The sequence below is a fragment of the Papio anubis genome, unplaced genomic scaffold, assembly GCF_008728515.1.
Source record: "Papio anubis isolate 15944 unplaced genomic scaffold, Panubis1.0 scaffold140, whole genome shotgun sequence".
NCBI classification, from domain to species: domain Eukaryota; kingdom Metazoa; phylum Chordata; class Mammalia; order Primates; family Cercopithecidae; genus Papio; species Papio anubis.
Genome location: NW_022161359.1, coordinates 78,308 through 100,668, shown reverse-complemented (window position 1 = coordinate 100,668; position 22,361 = coordinate 78,308). Strand labels below are relative to the sequence as shown.

Below are 22,361 nucleotides of genomic sequence, written 5' to 3'. Positions count from 1 at the left end.
TCAGGTATTTTTAAGTGAGTCAGACTCTTATTAAGCTAGACAAAAAAAAAAAAAAAAAAAAAAAAGCTGCAAATTTTGGAGCAGTTTCCAAGAGCTTCAAAGTAAAATGTTTGAAGCAATGCCAACCCCATGAGAGAGAGCATAGGATCTCAATGACCATCTATGGCAGATTTCCCAGCCTCCGCACGATTGACATTTGAGTCTGGAGGATTCTTTGGCTGGGGGCCTCCTGTGCCATTGTAGGTGTTGAACAGCGTCTGTGGGTTCCACCCACAAATGCCAGTAGCACCCACCCCAGAGCAGCGACAACCAGAAATGTCTCCTGACATTGCCCAGTGCCCCCTGGCGGCAAGGTCATTTCTAGGTGAGAACTGCTCCTTTAGATCAATCCTCACTTGGATTCTCAGATGCAGGTTTTTAATTCGGTAACATCAATGATGCTATTTATTATGCTTTAACAAGTGTTATGTCTATCAGAAAAAATAGTTTTTCATTTGACTGGGGTGCCTATCTCCTCATGGCCAGCAGATTCTTCCAGCTCACTTTGATAGACTTCATGCCGGGTTGTTCAAGAACTCCATAGCACCCACACTTAGGCATCACCAAAGGCATACCAACAGAAAGAATAATTTAAAAAAGAATTCGGTATTTGCTGTTTTCCCACTACCCCCTAACCTTCCAAGTAAAACAAAAAAACTAAAAGGGTATCAAAATTGTCATCATTATAAAATCAGAATGTTTGAACTTCCTTGTATTTCATTAAAAAGTTCTGTGTGTGTGTCTTACATATATATTTTCCTATCTATATAATCACTATGTATACATATTCACCATATTAATTGTTTATAATATATAATCATATATTCATCATATGTGATATATAATCCTATATATAGTCACTATGTATGTATAGTTACTATATCATTACATATAACACATATAATCCTATATATTCGCTATATTCATTACATATAATATAATACATGTAATTTTACATATTTACTACATATAATATACATAATATTCACTATGTATATATAGTCATTATATTCATTATATATATGCATAATTCTATGTATTTAGTATATTTATTGTATAGATCATTACACATAATTTTATATATTCAGTATATATAATATATAATTCTATAAATATATTTACTATGTTTATAGTCACTATGTTTATTATATATAGTATATAGAATTCTATATATTCACTGTATAGAGTATACATAACCCTACACATATTCACTATATATACTCACTATATTCATTATATATTACACATAACCCTATATATATTTACAATATTCATTGTATATAATATATAATTTTATATATTCACTATATTCAGTATAATATATATAATCCTATATACATTTACTAAGTATATATAGTCACTATATCCATTATATATAATATATATAATTCAATATATATATTCACTTTATATATTCATTATATTTACAATATAAAACCCTACGTATATGCATGCACAGATAGGATTATATATAGTGAATATATATATGTACATATATATATAGGATTGTATATACTGGATTATATATTGCAAATTAATAGAAGTGAGCTCCTGAAAGCATTCACCTCCTCTGACTTGTCATGTAGTCTTGCTGTAGTCATCACTGTTAATTAGCAAAGATTATATTGGTACTAAGCCTAGTAGAAAAAGTGAGCAACAGGTTTGAGTTACCATATACATACCATCTAATGAAATGTGATTATTATAGTCATGATGATTCTAACAACTGTACATATTGTATATTGTAATAATTATTATAATTGCATGAGTATGTGTGAGTGTAAAGCCCCTGTCCTTAAAAAGCACACATAACCCTGGAATAGGACTCTGGCAAAATTGTTGTGAGCATTTCTCAGGCTTTGGGACAGGATACCTGTTTCTCATGGTGCTCCCTGTGAAGCAATGAATTCAATGGATAGAGAGACTTAGATCTCCTGGATAAACAATTGGTTTTGTTCTAGTCTAGTTACGCCCCCCACTCTGCCCCACAAAGATACAGGTTATTAAATAAGATGAAGAAAACATCAGGATGGCTTTATGATTGTGTGTTAAAAACACATAGATTTGCTTCAGGGAGCTTGTCAAGTTTTTCTTATAACGAAGAATGGTGTTACTCGGGAGGCTCAGGAGGGAGGATTGCTTGAGCCCAGGAGTTGGAGGCTGCAGTGAGCTATGATCGCGCCACTGCACTCTAGCCTGGGCGACAGAAGGAGACAGTGTCTCAATTAAAAAAAAAAAATGGTGCCAAGAAGCTGAGCTGCCTTTCAACACTGGTTAGACTGGTAGATCAGTGAATGTGTCTGCAGTGAATTTTACCTAATTTTCTGCTAGAGGCTTCCGGTTTTGTGTTTCTTTGTAATGCTGCCTGTCAGACAGGTGCACACATAGAAGGCATTCAATAAACATTTCACATAGGAAGAGACCTTTTCCTCCAGAGAGGCTCCTATTTTTTCTTAAAGAGTCTAGACATATGGTCTTGACACTGGCATTTGGCATAGGGCCATTTTTCTACTCTGTAACAACCACCTGAATCTCACCATGGATCTTAAGGCAAGGGCTTCATTTGTTTGGTGCTCAGAAACACCCAAGGGGACTTTTGTCTAAGAAGTGATTCTTAACTCTGCCTCTGGCCATTTTTCTACTCACACTCCTCTCTTTCTTCCTCTATAGGGGAAATCACGGGGTAAAATTTTTTAGCTTGTTCCTCAAGGATCACTATAATGTAGATAAAACCCGTCTTTTTCTTTTCTTTCTCTTTTTTCTTTTTTGGAGACAGAGTCTCACCCTGTCACCGAGGCTGGAGTGCAGTGGCACAATCTCAGCTCACTGCAAACTCCACTTCCTCGTCTCTGATCCCCCCACTTCAGCCTCCCGAGTAGTTGGGACTACAGGCATGGACCACCATGGAGTGCAGTGGCGCAATCTCGGCTCACCACAACCTCCTCCTCCTGGGTTTAAGCGATTCTCCTGCCTCAGCCTCCCAAGTAGCTTGAATTACAGGCGCCCACCACCATGCCCAGTTGATGTTTTTGTATTTTTAGCAGAGACGGGGTTTCACCATGTTGGCCAGGCTGGTCTTGAACTCCTGTCCTCAAGTGATCCGCCCGCCTCAGCCTCCCAAAGTGCTGGGATTACAGGTGTGAGCCACTGCGCCCGGCCAGTATGGTTGGGTTTTAACTCATCTTTGGTTGTGTTGTAATCTTTGGTTTTAGGTGGCAAAGGAATGGGAGGATGGGAAGGAGGTATCCGTGTGCCAGGGATATTCCGATGGCCGTCGGTCTTGGAGGCTGGGAGAGTGATCAATGAGCCCACTAGCCTAATGGACATCTATCCGACGCTGTCTTATATAGGCGGAGGGATCTTGCCCCAGGACAGGTATGGAAACAGTGGTTGCTCCTAACCTAGGGTGATATATTTGAACATATGTGGATATACTTGATAATTCTATGTGTGTGTGTATATGCATAGTATATTACTTAATTATCAATATTCTGCCCATAGGGCCAGATGTCTTTCTCCCCTTGGTGCATGGTGGAATATTTTGTTTTCTTCCTAGAGTATACCTTAATATTCTTTGTCATATTACACTTATGAAGGTGTGTGTTTGACTGTTCTCATGGATGGGATCTGATTCTCATACATCATCACATCCCTCACTGCTTCTAGACCATTACACAATTAAATGTTAAATGATTACTGAATAAAAACATGTATGCATAGAGCAGGTGCGGTGGCTTATGCCTGTAATCCCAGCACTTTGGGAAGTCGAGGCAGGCGGATCACTTGAAGTCAGGAGTTCGAGACCAGCCTGGCCAACGTGCTGAAACCCCCATCTCTACTAAAAATACAAAAATTAGTCTGGTGTGGTAGCACGTGCCTGTAATCCCAGCTACTTGGGAGGCTGAGGTGGGAGGATCGCTTGAACCCGGGAGGTGGAGATTGCAGTGAGCCAAGATCTCGTCACTGCACTCCAGCCCGGGTGACAGGGTGACACCCTGTTTCAAACAAAAACAAAAACAAAACACGTATGTGTGATTGCATGTGTGCTAAATGATATTATTGTTTCTGGTTTGCACTTTGTCTATGAGGTTTTTTTTTTTTTTTTTTGAGACAGAGTCTCGTCCTGTCGCCCAGGCTGGAGTGCAGTGGCGTGATCTTGGCTCAGCGCAACCTCTGCCTCCCGGGTTCAAGCGATTCTCCTGCCTCAGCCTCCCGAGTAGCTGGGACTACAGACCGGCGCCACCATGCCCAGCTAATTTTTGTATTTTTAGTAGAGATGGGGTTTCAGCACATTGGCCAGGATGGTCTTGCTCTCTTGGCCTTGTGATCCACCCACCTCGGCCTCCCAAAGTGCTGAGATTACAGGCATGAGCCACCGGGTCTGGCCTTGTCTATGAGCTTTAAAATGAACACATACATCCTGTGCTTTAACGATTTAATTCCATGTGTGTGGGGTGATATCTATTCATTAAATGTGAAGTTTCACTGGAATCAAAAGAGCGTAAATAGCTTAATTTTTCCAGTCACCAACATTAACTCATATTGTCTTGCAAGGTATCAGGATAATAGTTCCAGCTGTTCTCTTCTTCCATGACCTCAGAAAATGAATGTTTTGTTTCTTTTTCTTTTTGTTATAAAATGAGGGAAAAGGAGAAAGTTTTAAGAATTCCTTCTTCCGCCGGGCACAGTGGCTCATGCCTGTAATCCTAGCACTTTGGGAGGCTGAGGCGGGCGGATCATGAAGTCAGGAGTTCAAGACCAGCCTGGCCAACATGGTGAAACCCCGTCTCTACTAAAAATACAAAAATTAGCGGGGCATGGTGGCGTGTGCTTGTAATCCCAGCTACTTGGGAGGCTGAGGCAGGAGAATTGCTTGAACCCGTGAGGCGGAGTTTGCAGTGAGCAGAGATTGCACCATTGCACTCCAGCCTGGGCGACAGAGCAAGACTCGGTTTCAAAAAAAGAAAAAGGAAATTTTTCCTCTTTATCTTTTGCCTCCTTCTCTTCCTCCCCTTCCTTTTCCTCCTCCTCCTCCTCTTTCTTCTGCTATAAAATGCGTGACTGAACCATGCCTCTCTCATCACCTTCTACATGCCCCCTTCTCTCCCAAGAGTGATTGACGGCCGGAACCTAATGCCCCTGCTGGAAGGAAGGGCGTCCCACTCCGACCATGAGTTCCTATTCCACTACTGTGGGGGCTATCTGCACACGGTCAGGTGGCATCAGAAGGACTGTAAGTATGAAGGCCGCGGACACGTGGAAAGATGATAAGGGCCCTGTTCCTGTCTCCTTCGTCTCCTGGAGGAAGTTGTACCATGTGCGGATATTGCCCAGCCATGATGGTGCTTTTTCGCTGGGAAAGCCACATACACAGTGCACTGCAGTAGGATTTTTATTTTATTTTACTTTATTTTGAGATAGGGTCTCACTCTGTCACCCAGGTGGAGTGCAGTGGTGTAATCTTGGCTCACCACAACCTCCGCCTCCCGGGTTCAAGTGATTCTCCTGCCTCAGCCTCCTGAGTAACTGGGGCTATAGGCACCCACCACCACAACCAGTTAATTTTTATTTTTTATTTTTTGAGACGGAGTCTCGCTCTGTCACCCAGGCTGGAGTGCAGTGGCCGGATCTCAGCTCACTGCAAGCTCCGTCTCCCATCAGATCTCGTGAGACGTATTCCTTACCATGGGAACAGTATGGCAGAAACTGCCCCCATATTCAATGATCTCTGCCTGGCTCTGCCCTTGACCTGTGGGGATTATTGCAATTCAAGGTGAGATTAGGGTGGGGACAGAGCCAAACCATATCACTATTTTTAGGAATCAGCTAGCCCTGGGAGGAGTAGTCTTTCCCTGAGTCTATCAGGCCCCTCAAGCTGTCAAAATACTAGCCCGGCACAGTGGCTTACAGCTGTAATCTCAGCAGTTTAGGAGGCCAAGGTAGGAGGATTATTTGAGCCCAGGAGTTTGATACCAGCCTGGGCAACATTGCAAGACCCTGTCTCTACAAAGAAAAAAAAAAAAAAAAAGAATTAGCCAGGAATGGTGGCATACAATCGTAGTCCAGCTACTCAGGAGGCTGAGTGGGAAGTTTGAGGCTGCAGTTGGCAGTGATCGTGCCACTGTACTCCAGCCTGGGTGACAAAGTGAGACCTTGCCTCAAAAAAAAAAAAAAAAAAAAAAGTCAAAACATTATAGGATACAGAAAATTAAGAAAACATGATTAATGTGTATGTGTAAGTATGCATTAGCTTGTGTGAATGTATACATGAGAGAGAGAACAAGAGATAAACAGAGACTATGAATACCCACAACTTAGGGATGACTGAAGTAATTATTCTAGCAACGAGAAGTACATTTTTCAACGTGGCCTGCATGGTGGTTGCTTCTCTCCACCTTCCTTCCTTTCTAACATCCTAGTGATTGTTTCTGTCCCACATTCACGCTATGGGAGTCAATGGAAACAAATAGAAATTAACAAATAGTATTGATTGCCTTACACCTGTAAAGAAAGGTCTTCTGGAGTCATTGCATGGAATTCCAGAATTCTTACTTGGTTGGATTTAACTTTATTTGCAGGAGGAATTTTCTCTGATGGGATCAGTCACTTGTGGTGTGATGTATCTTCATTTTGATGCAGATAGTCCTACATAAAACAATTACAAAAACAAAAATAAGTAAAAACCTATGTTTTTAAGATTCTATATGAGTGCAGGACATGATCAATGATAAATAAAACAGCCCCGTAAACAGCATAAGCCTCCCAAATTTAACTATAGAGGATTATACAGTAGAATTTTTTTGTTATTATTTTTTCTCACCATAATTCCAGAAGTTGGGAGCATGGGGCTGACACAGTGCTCAGTACCACGGTCATGGGACCAGGATTCTTGTTTCCACTCAGCCACCTCTGACACACTAGCTTTCATTCTTATGCGTCTCACCCCATGGTTGCAAAGTGGCTGCAGTTCCTCCAGGCATCACACCTGCACTCCATGCAGTAAGGAGGGAAAAAACCAAAGGCGGTAAAGAATCCAGTTAGATGATTTAATCCTATTTTAGTAGGAAAGCACAGCTTCTCTGCAAGACTCCACCAGTAGACTTTGGTAAAATCCTCATTGACCAGAGGCTGGGCAATGCTTATGTTTTCTATCTAAAATTGATCACTGCAGCCAGGCAGGGTGGCACCCCAGCTACTAGGGAGGCTGAGGTGGGAGAATCACTTGAACCCAGGAGGCAGAGGTTGCAGTGAGCCTAGATGCTGCCACTGCACTCCAGCCTGGGCGAGAGAGCGAGAGCTTACCTCAAAATAAATAAATAAGTAAATAATAAAACATAAAAAAAATTTGATCTCTGAAAATAGATTTGCTAACCATTTCATATCAGAAGAAAGAAGAAAGGGAGGGAGGGAGAGAGGAAGGAAAGGAAGGAAGAAAGGATGGAAGGAAGGAAGGAAGGGGAAGGGGAAGGGAAGGAAGGGAAGGAAAGAAAGGAGGAAAGGAGGGAGCGAGGGAGGGAGGGAAGGAAGGAGGGAAAGAAAGAAAGGAAGGAAGAAAAAAGAAATGGAGGAAAGAAGGAAGGAAGGAAAGAAGCGAGAAAGAGGGAGGGAGGAAGGGAAGAGGAGGAAGGAAAAGACAGAAGAGGGAAGGAGAAAAGGATAAAGAATGATTAATTTTGCCAAATTACTTTTGTCAATTTCAGATGTGAAAGTGGTATTTAGCCTTGGATCACTTTTAATTTTGTTTGTACCTAATCAGATTGAGGTAGAATTTTAATTTGGTATTCCCAGAATTACCCTATTCCCACCTGGGTCGTCATTGTTATCTCCAAATGTTCTCATGACAAGATTTCTAAAAATGTCTTCAAGTTTGCAGTAAAATTGTACATTGTTCTTAGAGTTGAAGACATGCTACTGTTGCTGTGTAATTTTGTGCAGAAGAGTATTATCAATCACTAGAAAAAGCATTTGAGAAAAACATCTTTAATGAAAAGAGTCCTAAAATCACCACCAAGATGGTATCATAATGCAACTTACTTTTTAGGTGCAACTGTGTGGAAAGCTCATTATGTGACTCCCAAATTCTACCCTGAAGGAACTGGTGCCTGCTATGGGAGTGGAATATGTTCATGTTCAGGGGATGTAATCTACCACGACCCACCACTCCTCTTTGACATCTCAAGAGACCCTTCAGAAGCCCTTCCACTGAACCCTGACAATGAACCATTATTTGACTCCGTGATCAAGAAGATGGAGGCAGCCATAAAAGAGCATCGTAGGACACTAACACCTGTCCCACAGCAGTTCTCTGTGTTCAACACAATTTGGAAACCATGGCTGCAGCCATGCTGTGGGACCTTCCCCTTCTGTGGGTGTGACAAGGAAGATGACATCCTTCTCACAGCTCCCTGAGACCATGGGGACCATGTGTTACCCACCACAAACTTACTGTTACAATGGTCATAGGAGCAGAGCTCACCTGACTGATTCATTCCATTTGGGATAAAAACTGATGGCCTCACCCACTGTTTTATCCTCAGAAATCAGTTCTTTCAAGAGCTCAGTGAAATTAAAGTGGGTCCATATATAACAGTGAACCTGGAGGGGAGCATTTGTTGTACAATTTTTTTCTAGTATATAATTGTGCCATTGCCCAAGGGAAAGAGCAGATCAAGGTGACTTCAGCAGATTCTTGTAGAACTTTTTGTTCCTAGAATTCATGGAAGCATCAGGTCCAATGTCATAAGTTAGAAACTTCTGCTTGCAGATTCTATACCCAGGCATGCTAGCTTTCTAATAAATCATGATAAGTACTTAATTTTTTCATGAAGCAGAGGGTCACATAAAATTTGAAGTAGTACTATTATAGTCAGATTGACTTCTTGATTTTCTCTCTTTCTTTCTTTTCTCTTCCTGTCCAATACACATCTGGTTATGAGAAAAAATACTGGGCTGAAGTTCTTGACTTTGCTTCCTGGTAGCTATATCATCTCTGTGATTTGGTTTCTTCATGTGTAAAATGAGAAAACCAGTGTCTACTTCACAGAGTAGCTATGAGGATTATATGCATTAGTTAATGTGAAATCGCCTTGTATAGAATAAGCAGTCAATAAATATTATTATTACAAATGTTGTTGTTGTAAGCATCATCAATTGCAGTTAATTATGATTCCTTAAACACAAAATAAGAAAAATGGTGAAGAGTCAACATTTAAGAAAAAATAAAGAAACATGACTAAAACAATTATTTAATTGAAGGAAGGCATTTGACAATACACATAGGAAGTAATTCTAAGCAGGATAAACATAAATCCAAAATTTGAAGCATCTGTGACTGCAGACTACGAAAGACAAAGAAAAGATCACAGATGGATGCAGAGCAGGTGAGCCTCAAATTGGGGCTTAGCCTGGGAGGGTTCTTGGCTTCCCTCAGGAAAGAATTCAAGAGTAAGCCAGTGGTGGAAGAAACAGCTTTATGGAGAAGGTAGCATCACAGTTCTGTGACTGCTCCTGCAGAGAGCAGGAGCTCAGGGCACTGCTGCAGTCATATTTATACCCACTTTTAATCACATGCAGATTAATGGGCAGTTTATGCAGAAATTTCTAGGAAAAGGGTGGCAACTTGTGAGTGCTCAAGTCATTGCCATAGAAGGGGGCAGTAACTCCCATGTATTGCCATGGCAATGGTAAACTGATATGGTATGCTGGTGGGCATGTCTTATGGAAAGCGGCTTCCATGTTTTAACTGGTCCTCTGTCTGCTTCTGTTTCTTCTTCTCACCATTCCTGGGCTCAAGCAATCTTCCTGCCTTGGCCTCCCAAAGTGCTAGGATTATAGGTGTGAGCCACCACATGTGGCCAACAATGAATGTTCTTTATTTTATTTTATTATACTTTATATTTTGAGATAGAGTCTCACTCTGTCATCCAGGCTGGAGTGCAGTGGTGTGATCTCAGCTCACGGCAATCTCTGCCTCCTGGGTTCAAGTAATTCTCCTGTCTCAGCCTCCCGAGTAGCTGGAATTATAGGCACACACCACGACACCCAGCTAATTTTTGTATTTTTAGTAGAGACAGGATTTCACCATGTTGATGAGGCTGGTCTCAAACTCCTGACCTCAAGCCATCCGCCTGCATCAGCCTCCCAAAGTGCTGGGATGACAGGCATGAGCCACTGCGCCAGCAACAGTGAATGTTCTTAATATCACTAACCTGTGCACTTAAACATGATTTAAAATGGTACATTTTGTTATGTGTTATTTTACCATAATTAATTTTTTATTTTTATTTTTTGAGATGGAATCTCGCTCTGTTGCCCAGGCTGGAGTGCAGTGGGAGATCTTTTCTCAAAAACAAAGCAAAACCCCAAAAAACAACCTAACAAACAAATGCAATAACAACATCTTCTGCAATTTTTTAAGTTTGAAGATTACTTATTTCACTCAGAGCTCCCCTGTATTACTTGTCTTTAATGCTGTTCTCAAATTGTGTGTGCGTGTGTGTGTATGTTTGTTTGTGTGTGTGTAGAGAGAGAAAAAGAGGGAGCAGCTAGCAGGTCCCTACATCACCCGAAAATCCATCATTTTCTCTTTATTCAATTCTGTAGTGGTGCGATCTCGGCTCACTGCAACCTCTGCCTCCCAGGTTCAAGCGATTCTCCTGCCTCAGCCTCCCGTGTAGCTGGGATTACTGGTGCCCACCACCACACCCCACTAATTTTTTGTATTTTTAGTAGAGATGGGGTTTCGCTATGTTGGCCAGGCTGGTCTCGAACTCCCGACCTCAGGTGATCCACCCGCCTCGGCCTCCCAAAGTGCTGGGATTACAGTCGTGAGCCACCGCACCCGCCCCGATTCTGCTATTTCTTATTCCTTTTTACATTGTAGCCACATTGCAGACTTTGACCTGAATGAACCAATTAATTATGTCTCCACTTCACTAATGTGCCACTAGGAGGCGCTAGACAAATATTTCTCAACTACTCGGTCAATGCGTTCAAGCATGCCACAGGTGTTCATGCTAGAGACTTGTCATTGATGTTTTCTTGAGCCATTGGAAGGAAATGGCCATGAGGAAAAGACTCGGTTTGTTTTATGTTAATCCAGGGGATTTGAGTCAAAGTAGCCAATCTGTCCTCCACAATTCAGCATTTTTAGAGAAACAAAAAATGGTGGCAAAACATGCAGACTCTAAAACTGAATGTCTGCTTTTCAAGTTCTTTCTATTTATTGGCTAGGGAAAAATAAGTGTCACTTAACTTCTCTGTAGTGCAATGTCTCAACTTTAAAATGACCACAATAGCAAACTCTGCATAGAGTTGTTGCAAAGATTAAATAGATAAACATGCTACAACACTTACAAGAGGCTGGAACAGCACTTTAAGATGATAGTAATTTTATTTTATTACAAGAAACACTGAGGTTGAATTTTCTTAACCCAGAACTTAGATTAGGAAGAAGTGGTCATTAAAATATATCATGCATTATTACTTATATGGCCACCATTCTGTGCAGTAGATCATTAAACTTATTGCTCCTAGGAGGGGATAAATTTATTAACTTGCCTGATGTAATCATTCCACATTGTGAACATATATCAAAGCATTCCATGGTACACCATATATATACACACATACACACACACACATACATATACATATATATACATATTATTTGTCAATTAAAAATAAAAATGCTGACAAAATAAAAGGTGTTAAATGAATGCATAAGAAACATGAGGTAGGTGAAGTAGGAGTCTTACTCAAACCATCTGCCCTGATCTGTCCATCATCCCATGCTGGGACATGAAAAGCCACATATTCAGAGGACTGGGGGAATTGAGAGAATGAAGGACAGACAGAGTCTTCATCAGGGACGTTCCCTCACGGGAAGCCTCCTACCATGAACCTTAGAGACATGAGTTCTGGAAGGTGTCTGAGAAGGGATTTTCTGGGATTTGTGGTTTTGCCAGAGAGCTCGCAACACGGTGATGGGAGCAAACCCTTCTTTCATTATTATATTTTCCAAAACTCGTGGCAATATTTTGGAGAATTGTTAAGGTGGTAGGAGGGAGATGTAAGAAACAGCCCCAGAATGCCTTTGTGTTTGCTGCCCTGCATGTTTGCCAGAAAGAACATATTCCTCAGGTACTAGTCTCATGCTGCTGATATAGACATACCTAAGACTGGGTAATTTATAAAGGAAAGAGGTTTAATGGACTCACAGTTCCACATCACTGGGGAGGCCTCACAGTCATGGTGGAAGGCAAAAGGCACGTCTCACATGGTGGCAGGCAAGAGAGAAAAAAGAGCCAAGTGAAAGGGGAAACCTCTTATAAAACCATCAGATCTCATGAGGCTTACTCACTACCATGAGGACAGTATGGGGGAAACCACTCCCATGATTCAATTTTCTTTCACTGGGTTCCTCCTGCAACACGTGGCAATTATGGGAGCTACAACTGAAGATGAGCTTTGGGTGGGGACACAGCCAAACCATATCACCTCAGGTATGAAGAGACTGAAGAAATGAATGTGCCATTTTTCGTCTTTACAGAGTGTTTCAAATTTGCAAATGGTCAAAAATGTTATCCCTCAAAGACCTTTGAGGAAAAAGTTGGTTGACTGACTCCAGCAAAATGGAATGTAATCCAAGAAAGGCGAGAGTAGCCAAACACAGTGGCTCACGCCTGTAACCACAGCATTTTGGGAGGCTGAGGTGGGAGGATCTCTTGGGTTCAGGAGTTCAAGACCAGCCTGGACAACATAGTGCAATCTCATCTCTACTAAAAATTTGTTTAAAATTGCTGAGTGCAGTGGCGCATGCCTGAAGTTCCAGCTACTCAGGAGGCTGAGGTGGGAGGATCACTTGAGCCCAGGAGACTGAAGCTGCAGTGAGCTGTGATTACACTACTGCACTCCAGCCTGGGTGACAGAGCAAGACCCTGTCTCAAAATACTACTACTACTACTACTACTACTACTACTACTACTACTACTACTAAAATAGAAGAGAGCACACAAGAAGCAGTGCTGAATACATAAATGTATAAAACAAAGTCTGAATGTGTTAGTGCATAGTTGTGAAAATAATCTGGAATTAACATTTCACATGGGAGGTAATTGAAAGAGCAGAGCAGAAAGAGAGAATGAGCATATGTTCATGTTTTTGTTTCATCTGGGAAGAAGACATAAGTAATGACTACCTTCATATGTGATAGAAAATATAAGCTTAAATATGTGTGCTGACAGTTGAAGGGTGGTTACCACCAGAAAACTAGAAAAGATTTGTACAAGTTTCAGAGCCTTAATGGGAAATGTGTGAATTGAAGAAAACCTGACTCATGCAATCAGAGGTGGGTGGGAAAGAATTACACTGAAGTAGAAAGTCTGATATATGTAAAAAAGGGAAAATAATATGAAACAAAACTGCAGGACTCAATCCAAATATAACAGTGGTCATAATAAACATGGATGGATTAAAATTCCTTTTTAAAAAGATAGGCTTTCTGAATGGAAAAATAAACATAAAATCCAGACATACAGTAGTGCAGGAGGCAGCTTAATTAAAAACAAACAAACAAAATGTTGAAAATAAATGGATGCATTTGATATTCTGTTCCACTATCCAATCTAAGTAATGGTTAATTGTTTTATAGATTGTTCTTCAGTTTTTGTTTGTTTTGAGACAGAGTCTCCCTCTATCCCCCAGGCTGGAGTGCAGTGGCCTGATCTTGGCTCACTGCAACCTCTGCCTCCCAGGTTCAAGCAATTCCCGTGCCTCAGCCTCCGCAATAGCTGGTAGTAGAGGTACCCCCTACTGCACCTGGCTAATTTTTGTATTTTTATGAGAGAAAGGGTTTAACCTTGTTGGCCAGACTGGTCTCGAACTCCTGACGTCAGGTGATCCACCCACCTCGGCCTCCCAAAGTGCTGAGATTACAGGCATGAGCCACTGTGCCCTGACTTCAGTTTGGTTTTGTCCAGTGTTTTCTCATGATTAGACTGAGGTTATGCATTTTTGGCAAAAAAAAAAAAAAAATCATCAGAATTGATGTAAGTTTTCAGTGTGTCATGTTACGGAGTGCATGATGTCTTTATGTCCTGTCCTGGTGATGCTAAATTTGATCACCTGGATTAAGTGGTGTCTGTTGGAGATCTCCACTGTAAAATTATTATTTTTTTTCTGATCCAGGAAAGGTTAAGCAAGAGTTTGGCACCATTTTAAGTCTAATAAGAAACATTTACTATCTAGTTTCTCTGAAGCCTGCTGCCTGTGGGCTACATGTGCATAATAAAAACTTTGGTCTCCACAACGCCTTATCCTCACCCAGGCATTACCTTTCTATTGATTATAGGTCTTTAATCAGAAATCCTTGGAATCCACCTATGACCTGGAAGCCCCCCACTTTGAATGGAATCCCACCTTTCTGGACTAAGCCAATGTACATCTGACATGTATTGATTAATGTCTCCTGTCCCCATAAATTGTATAAATCCAAGCTGTCACCCAACCACCTTGGGCACTTGTTCTCAGGACCTCCTTGGGGCTGTGTTGTGAGCCATTGGTTAAATGAGTAACTCTTCAAATATTTTACAGAGTCTGATTCTTTTCGTGGACAATAATTGGTGCCCTACACGTGGGGCCTCAGAAAAGACTCAGAATCCTTGATGCAGTTGCCTGAACCCGGAGCTAAGGTACCAGCGGGGCCATTGGAAGCCCTCCCTGGCTTCAGGTTTCTCCTCCAGTGGAACCGGTGAGTCCTCCGGAGCTCTGGACCTTCCATTTGGTTGATGGTCCTTGATTCATTCTGAGCTGTTTTTCTTTCTTCTTCCTCTTTTTTTTCTCCTAGGAAGTTGTCGTATAGGATCCTAATTTAGGTTTGGTGGTGCATTATAAAGGGTCTTCTCCACTGCCTTTTTCCCCTCAAATTAATCTCGATTGGCCTGTGTGTGCATTTGCGTGAGGAACTGAACTGCCACTTTCATAGATAAATGAGAGGCTGAGCTCCTCAGCTTGTAAAAGAAAGGGGGTTTTGCTTCTCCTAACCAAAAAACACCCCTGGGTGGTAGGGGTTGAGTGGGAGTGTCTGGGGGATTGGCTCCCGCCATGATGTGCAGTGACCCTACAGGGAACCGCACAACAAAATTAATTCTAAGAGGCTCATCCAGGAGACAGGTGTAGGAGCTCATCACTTGCCATGTTGAGCCCTCTTGGAGGTCTAGACCTCTGGAGAGAGAAACGGAGACAGGTAAAAGGGTAGAATGACTCAGTGGTGACACACAGTGTAGTCCCTCCCACAGCCAGCACACTTCAATCCACCCTACTAAAACCTAGGCCACAGATGAGTTCCTCATTTTTTAAAAAAGTGGGAGACATAGCACGTAAGAATGAGGAAAGGCAGAGAGAACGACCCCCATTTGGGCACCCCTTTTGGTTTTATGGTTCTTCTACTTGCAAGTATTTGTGTAAGTGGGAAAAGCTTGAGGGCATGCCCGGTGAAACAAAAAGCTTCCCTGTTACATATTATGTCTGTGCTTGTTCACACTTTAAACCGCTGCACACATTACATCAGAGAAAATTCCAGCCCAAAGTTCAACCTGCAACCATTCAGTTCCTAAGTCCTCTATTTTGCTATTTTCTTTTCTGCCTACTTTAAATCTTCTGTTTACTTCTTTTTCTTTTCTTTCTTTCTCTTTCTTTTTTTTTTTGAGACAGAGTCTTGCTCTGTCACCCAGGCTAGAGTGCAATGGCGCGATCTACTGCAGCCTCTCCCTTCCAGGTTCAAGCAATTCTCCTGCCTCAGCCTCCCAAGTAACTGGGATTACAGATGTGCACCACCACGTCTACCTAATTTTTGTATTTTTAGTGGAGACAGGCTCTCACCATGTTGACCAGGCTGGTTTCAAACTCCTGACCTCAAGTGATCCGCCTGCCTCGGCCTCCCAAAGTGGTGGGATTACAGGCGCGAACCACCACTCCTGGCCTTTCTGTTACTTTTCCATTGCTGTTGAGATAGAAGTCACTGTTGGGATCCAACCTTTTTGTTTGTGTAAACTGGTGAGTTTGTGTTGATATCTCTTGGCTAGAGTTCCGAAGCAAAAGCTATAGGATCTTTGTATGAGTGTGTATGCGTGTTTGATTTCTTTATGTACGTGCAAATATGTGTACATACATGTTTTTTATGTGCTTTAGCCATGAAGTGTCAAACTGGCTTCAAGTTAAAGAGTATTCATAAATTAAATACTAAGCCAAAACGCTTTTCAAGTTCACGTGACTTACATAAATCTTTAATAAATAAGCTGGCTTTAAAATTATTGGTACAATAGTATTAGAAACATTTAAAAAATTGTCAGCATACATGTTTGTTTCCATTTACTGATCAAGCAGTTTCATATTTACCTTCGACAGATATTATAAGGTGTCAAAATTTGGCATATGGCTTATAAAACTATAAATCCAGCAACTCAGCATGAAACAGAATAATCTCTGTTTGTGTACTTTTTGATAAATAAGACGTTTAATGTGATTAGTGTAATAAAAATAGCTAAATCCTAAGTTATCAGTAAAATATCTATATATCTAACTTTAAAATTTTTGCTTAGGTAAACACAAAATTCATAGACTATAAAAATGGTTAACAGGGAAATAACTTTAAACGATGACTATCACAGTTTTCACAGATGATCTAGGTAAAAGATTTTACAAAATTAATTAGGTAAATGTAATGAAACAAATGCTTGTAAATAAACATAATTTAGAATCTAAAGTTAAATAATAGATATTCATTAAATATCTGGGTCATTTTCAATGTTAAAAAATTATAGAAAAACTTTTCTAAAAATATGTTCTTATTAAAATCTAAGTTATTTTCATCTAATTCCATGTTTATTTATTTATATTTTTTGAGATGGAGCCTCGCTCAGTCTCCCAGGCTGGAGTGCAGTGGTGCAATCTCAGCTCACTGCATCCTCCGCCTCCCAGGTTCAAGCGATTCTCCTGCCTCAGCCTCCCTAGTAGCTGGGATTACAGGTGTCCACCACCACGCCTGGCTAATTTTTGTATTTTTAGTAGAGACAGGAGTCTCGCCATGATGGCCAGGCTGGTTTCGAACTCCTAATCTCAGGTGATCCACTCACCTAAGCCTCCCAAAGTGCTGGGATAACAGGTGTGAGCCACTGCACCTGGCCAGATTCCAGGTTTATTTAAGGGTTATTTATGAAATACAGTAAAAGGAACCAAGAAATAAGAGATGTAAAGAAAGTAGGCTGGGTGCAGTGGGTCACATCTGTAATCCCAGCACTTTGGGAGGCTGAGGCAGGCGGATGATGAGGTCAGGAGTTTGAGACCAGCCTGACCAACACAGTGACACCCCATCTTTACTAAAAATACAAAAATTAGTCAAGCATGGTGGCATGTGCCTGTAATCCCAGCTACTCAGGAGGCTGAGGCAGAAGAATTGCTTGAACCCGGGAGGCAGAGGTTGCAGCGAGCCGAGATTGTGCCACTGTACTCCAGGTTGGGTGGCAGAGTGAGACTACTCTGCTAAAAAAAAAAAAAAAAGTTACAAGGAGGTATTTTTGGTAAGAAATGTTAAAAGAAAAATAATTTTGTATGAGAAAGAATCTTGTATGTTTAATTTTTCTTTTCACATAAAATAACTGGTTGTTTAAGAGAGATGTTTAGGACAGAACAGAAAGTTCAAGCAGGTTGTATATGGTCTGTGCATGTCATAATACAGTCTGTAAAAAAGGAATTCAAAAAAATTTGTATGTAATTAAGTTTGCTATAATTAAAAGGAAATTATAATCATTCTAGGTATTGGACTTCAATAATAAAAATACAGTAATGCAAAAGGAGATAATTGGTTAGAACAAGATTTTCTTAAAATACTGATGTACTCTTAGTGAAACTGCAAGAAGTTTTTAATTTTTGAATTCCATCATCTCTTCTTGAAATTCTTCAGATTGACATCTTAGGGGTTCAACTTCTGCTGCATCCTGCTCACCTCAGAGCGTTCCCTCTTTTGAAAAGGAAAAGGCCTGGGATGGTAATTCTCTCCTTCAACTTTTGCTGGCTCCTGTAATTTTTTAAAAATTAATAGTCTAAAGGAAGAGAGAGAATTTTTGAAAACAGGCAAATGAAAAATTGTATAGGATGTGCCTCTATCTGTGTGTCTGTCTATATGTTTATTTATTGTTTGTTTGTTTGATTGATTTATTTTTGAGACAAGGTCTCACTCTGTCACCCAGGCTGGAATGCAGTGGCGTGATCTTGGTTCACTGTTGCCTTGAGCACTGGGCTCAAGTGATCCTCCTACCTCACCTCAGTCCCCCAAGTAGCTGGAACCACAGGTGCATACTATCTCGTCCAGCTAATTTTTTCTATTTTTTTTTTTTGTAGAGATGGGATTTTGCCATGTTGGCAGGCTGGTCTCAGTCCTGAGCTCAAGCGATCCACCTGCCTTGGCCTCCTAAAGTGCTAGGATTACAGGCGTGTGGCACCATACCTGGCATTGTCTGTAAGTTTCTATATGTGGTGAGGAAGTAATATTTCAGTACCAAATTACATGAAAGAGCTGTAATCAAACAGCTTAAAGAAAAGTAAGTGCTTATCAGACAACCAGAAGCTAGCTCAGATGCTTTTAATTCACATTCCTTTAGTAATCTTTAGTAATACTAATTTGATAAATTTAATTTCAAAATCCTGTCCAGTGGTTTAAAATCTTAGAGTCATGTTAGACGGGACTGTTCCCTTGACCTTGACCCCCTTCGTGGGCAGGAACTGGAATGACTCATGTTACTCAGCCTGCAGTTTATGGACAGCTTTGTGTTAACAGCTCAGTGAAGGGTCAAGGTGACAGCCTTCTGCACCTGTCCTTTTTGACACCGAGTTCTTGTTTGGTATCCAAGAATCATCAGGTCACACAAACTGTTTGAAAGATGATGAATGTGGAGGACTTTACTGAGCAGTGGAAGTGGCCCTCGGTGGAAGAGGAGCTGGAAAGGGGGTGGTGTGTGAAGGTGATGTTTCTCTGAAGCCTAGCCTTCTCTGGCTGGGCTGCCCTCCAAAACCATGCCGTCTGAAGTTAGTCATGTTTATCTGTAGTCTCCAATGCTCAGTTACTTCTCTGCTCACCACTCAGCAGCTTGTATCCCTGCCAGTCAGCTGCTTGTGTTGCTTTTTTCTTTTTCTTTCTTTCTTTTTTTTCCTGCCAGCTGGTCTGGTCTTTATGGGCACCGGATAGGGGCAGGGAAGGCCAGAAAGGCCATCATTTGCGCAGAAAAACGAGGCCAGCTGCTTTCACATAGGGCTGAGCTTCCAGACTTGAGGCTGCAGTTTAGCCAGGAGCCCAGCGGTCCTGTATCAATGTTAGATTAAATTAGGTAATCCCAGGTTTTGCACTGGAAATTAGGGTTACTGGGAGTTGGGATAGTAGGAGAGTAAGATGTATTTTTGGTGAGGTTTATAAAAACACAAAGATGTGGTTTTTGCCAAAGAATATGTAATATTTACAGGCTATTTAAAGGTCACTTTAAAATAAATGGAAAATTATACAGACGAAACTCATTGGAGAAAGAAAAATAAAGAGGTGGGAAATGAGAAACCTTTGATTTTTGGGTGGCCACGTGGTCACACATGGTACTGAAGCGGCATCATTGTCTGGGGTAAATACCCGAGATTCATTGTCTCATGGCCACAGAAAACGAGGACGTGGACACACAAAATGAGTTGAGAGCAGAAATTTAATAGGCAAGAGAAAGAGAAGAGCGCTCTGCAGCAGAGCGGGGTCCTGGAGAACTGGGTTGCTGCTTTGGTGCTGAAACGCAGCAAGTTTTATAGATGAGCTTGAGGAGGTGGCTATGATTTACATAGGACGCAAAACATTGGTTGAACCAGGTGTACCATTTGCATAGGACATGTAAAACTGGTTAGGACTAGGTGTGTCATTTGCATAGGGCATGAAAAGCTGGCCTAATCTTTTTTTTTTTTTTTGAGATAGAATTTTGCTTTTGTTGCCCAGGCTGGAGTGCAATGGCGCCATCTCGGCTCACCGCCTCCCAGGTTCAAGTGATTCTCCTGCCTCAGCCTCCTGAGTAGCTGGGATTACAGGTGCCTGCCACCACACCTGGCTAATTTCGTATTTTTAGTAGAGATGGGGTTTCTCCACGTTGGTCAGGCTGGTCTCAAACTCCTAACCTCAGGTAATCTGTCCACCTTGGTGCCTAATCTTTTATTATGCAGATGGATTATTTACCTGGCTAGTGCCATGTTGCCTTTTTTGTTTGTTTGTTTTGTTTTTTGTTTCGTTTTGTTTTGTTTTTTTGAGACGCAGTTTCACTCATGTTGCCCAGGCTGGGGTGCAGTGGCGTGATCTCTGCCTAATGCAACCTCTGCCTCCCGGGTTCAAGCGATTCTCCTGCCTCAGCCTCCTGAATAGCTGGAATTACAGGCGTGTGCCACCACGCCTGGTTCATTTTTGTATTTTTTTTAGGTAGAGACGGGGTTTCACCATGTTGGGCAGGCTAGTCTCAAACTTCTAACCTCTGATGATCCTCCCACCTTGGCCTCCCAAAGTGCTGAGATTACAGGTGTGAGCCACTGTGCCTGGCCTCTGGTTTTTAACTGTACATGTGGTGACAAAGAAAAGGGAAGAGGGAGCCTCCATGTTGAACATACCTGGCTTCCAGGTAGCGCTTTTCCATTGGCACAGCTGCCAGCATTTACCTACGCGAGCTTCCAGCTTGCTTATCTATGCCTGCAGCTCGATTTTCCAGGCTGCTCTTTGTTAAAAAGAAATGATTTGGGGGCTCCTTATTTAAAAGGGAAATTCTGCCAAGGACTATTTTAGCCTCACTATCTGCCTGAATAATTTCTTTCTAGTTCCTCTATCAGTAAGGAGATGCAGCTGGCTTGTCTTCAGTCACTAAAGGTCAAAGCCACCCGACAAATTTAGAGATGGATCCTACTCATACTCCCAGGGAATTTAGTTCACTGGATATATAGGAAATGCAAATTAATAAGGAAAAAGTGAACTATTCAATCGCTTGCTTACTGCCTCTGTAGTTACTAAAATGAAAGTAAAAGAGTGCTGGCTTGGGCGTGAAGGCCGCACCAAGCTCAGACGTGGGTCTGTCTCAGATCAAAGCTTCCTACAAAAGGAAAAATTAAGCCAGGCCAACCAAAAGTTACTTCTGAGACCTGTGATTACCAAGAAGATAGACATGTGGAGGAAGGGCAAAACCAAGTAACTATTAAACTCAGAGGGTATTTACAGGGCTGTTCAATCTTTTGGCTTCCCTGGGCCACATTGGAAGAAAAATTGTCTCGGGCCATGCATAAAATACACAAACACTAATGATAGCTGATGAGAAAAAAAAAGGCAAGAAAATCTCATAATGTTTTCAGAAAGTTTACAAATTTGTGTTGGGCCACATTCAAAGCTGTCCTGAGCCACGTGCCGCGCAGAGGCTGTGGGCAGGACAAGCTTGAAAAGGAATTGGTTTGTCTTCTAGATTGGTATCATCAGCTTCCTGAGTTCCCTTTTCTAAAAATGGGTTGTAAGAATGACTAAGAACAGTATGTTTAAATTTTTTTTTTTTTTTGAGAAAGGGTCTCATTCTGTCACCCAGGCTGGAGTGCAGTGGCATGATCTCAGCTCATCGCAACCTCCACCTCTGGGATTCAAGTGATTCTCCCACCTCAGCCTCCTGAGAAGCTGGGATTACAGGCACACGCCACCATGCCCGGCTAATTTTTCTATTTTTTGGTAGAGATGGAGTTTCACCATGTTGGCCAGACTGCTCTTGAACTCCTGACCTTAGGTGATCTGCCCACTTTGGCCTCCCAAAGTGCTGGGATTACAGGCGTGATCCACTCTGCCCAGCCAATATGTTTAATTTTTAAATGCCACAGAAAGAAAGAGCATGTTTGGGTTGGTGCAGGGCCTGCAGCTCCCTCACTATTAAACACTTGCTGATGAGTGTTTAGGACCCAGATGCCCAGGAAGTTTTTCCGGAGGAAATGGCCAGCCTGGTGGACTGGGTAAACACCACCACAAGGTCTGTTTATCCTGAGAAGGGGACTGTCCAGCCTTCCCTATAAAATGCCAAGTGGAGCACCCCTGATAAAACAGCTGATGTGCTTCATATGCAAGCCATGTGGGATTGGCTTTATGATGACCGGGATATTCACCAGCTGAATATGCCCATTACCCAATGTATTAGTCTGTTTTCATGCTGCTGATAAAGACATACCCGAGACTGGGCAATTTACAAAAGAAAGAGGGGTAATTGGACTTACAGTTCCACGTGGCTGGGGAAGCCTCA

At 41.7% G+C, this 22,361-nt stretch overlaps 2 protein-coding genes across 5 annotated transcripts in view; both read left to right on the top strand.

The window, feature by feature from the left end:
• Window positions 1–9,868, top strand: part of ARSH (arylsulfatase family member H) — a 28,064-nt gene extending 18,196 nt beyond the window's left edge. The window contains exons 7-9 of the mRNA XM_021932494.2: window positions 3,252–3,414; window positions 5,151–5,272; window positions 8,081–9,868. Of these exons, the coding sequence (XP_021788186.1) occupies window positions 3,252–3,414; window positions 5,151–5,272; window positions 8,081–8,448 (653 nt within the window). The 3' untranslated portion in view covers window positions 8,449–9,868. The remainder of the gene's footprint in view (window positions 1–3,251; window positions 3,415–5,150; window positions 5,273–8,080) is intronic.
• Window positions 9,869–14,122: 4,254 nt separating this feature from the next.
• The window catches only part of ARSF (arylsulfatase F), an 80,710-nt gene continuing 72,471 nt past the window's right edge, over window positions 14,123–22,361 (top strand). The window contains exon 1 of one of the 4 annotated variants that reach the window (XM_017954156.3): window positions 14,123–14,788. In XM_017954156.3, coding sequence (XP_017809645.1) covers window positions 14,703–14,788 — 86 coding nt within the window. In that variant the 5' untranslated portion in view covers window positions 14,123–14,702. Of the gene's footprint in view, window positions 14,789–15,950; window positions 16,093–18,474; window positions 18,554–22,361 lie in introns of those variants that run through there. The other 3 variants (XM_017954155.3, XM_031661370.1, XM_017954158.2) reach the window with 3 other exon arrangements.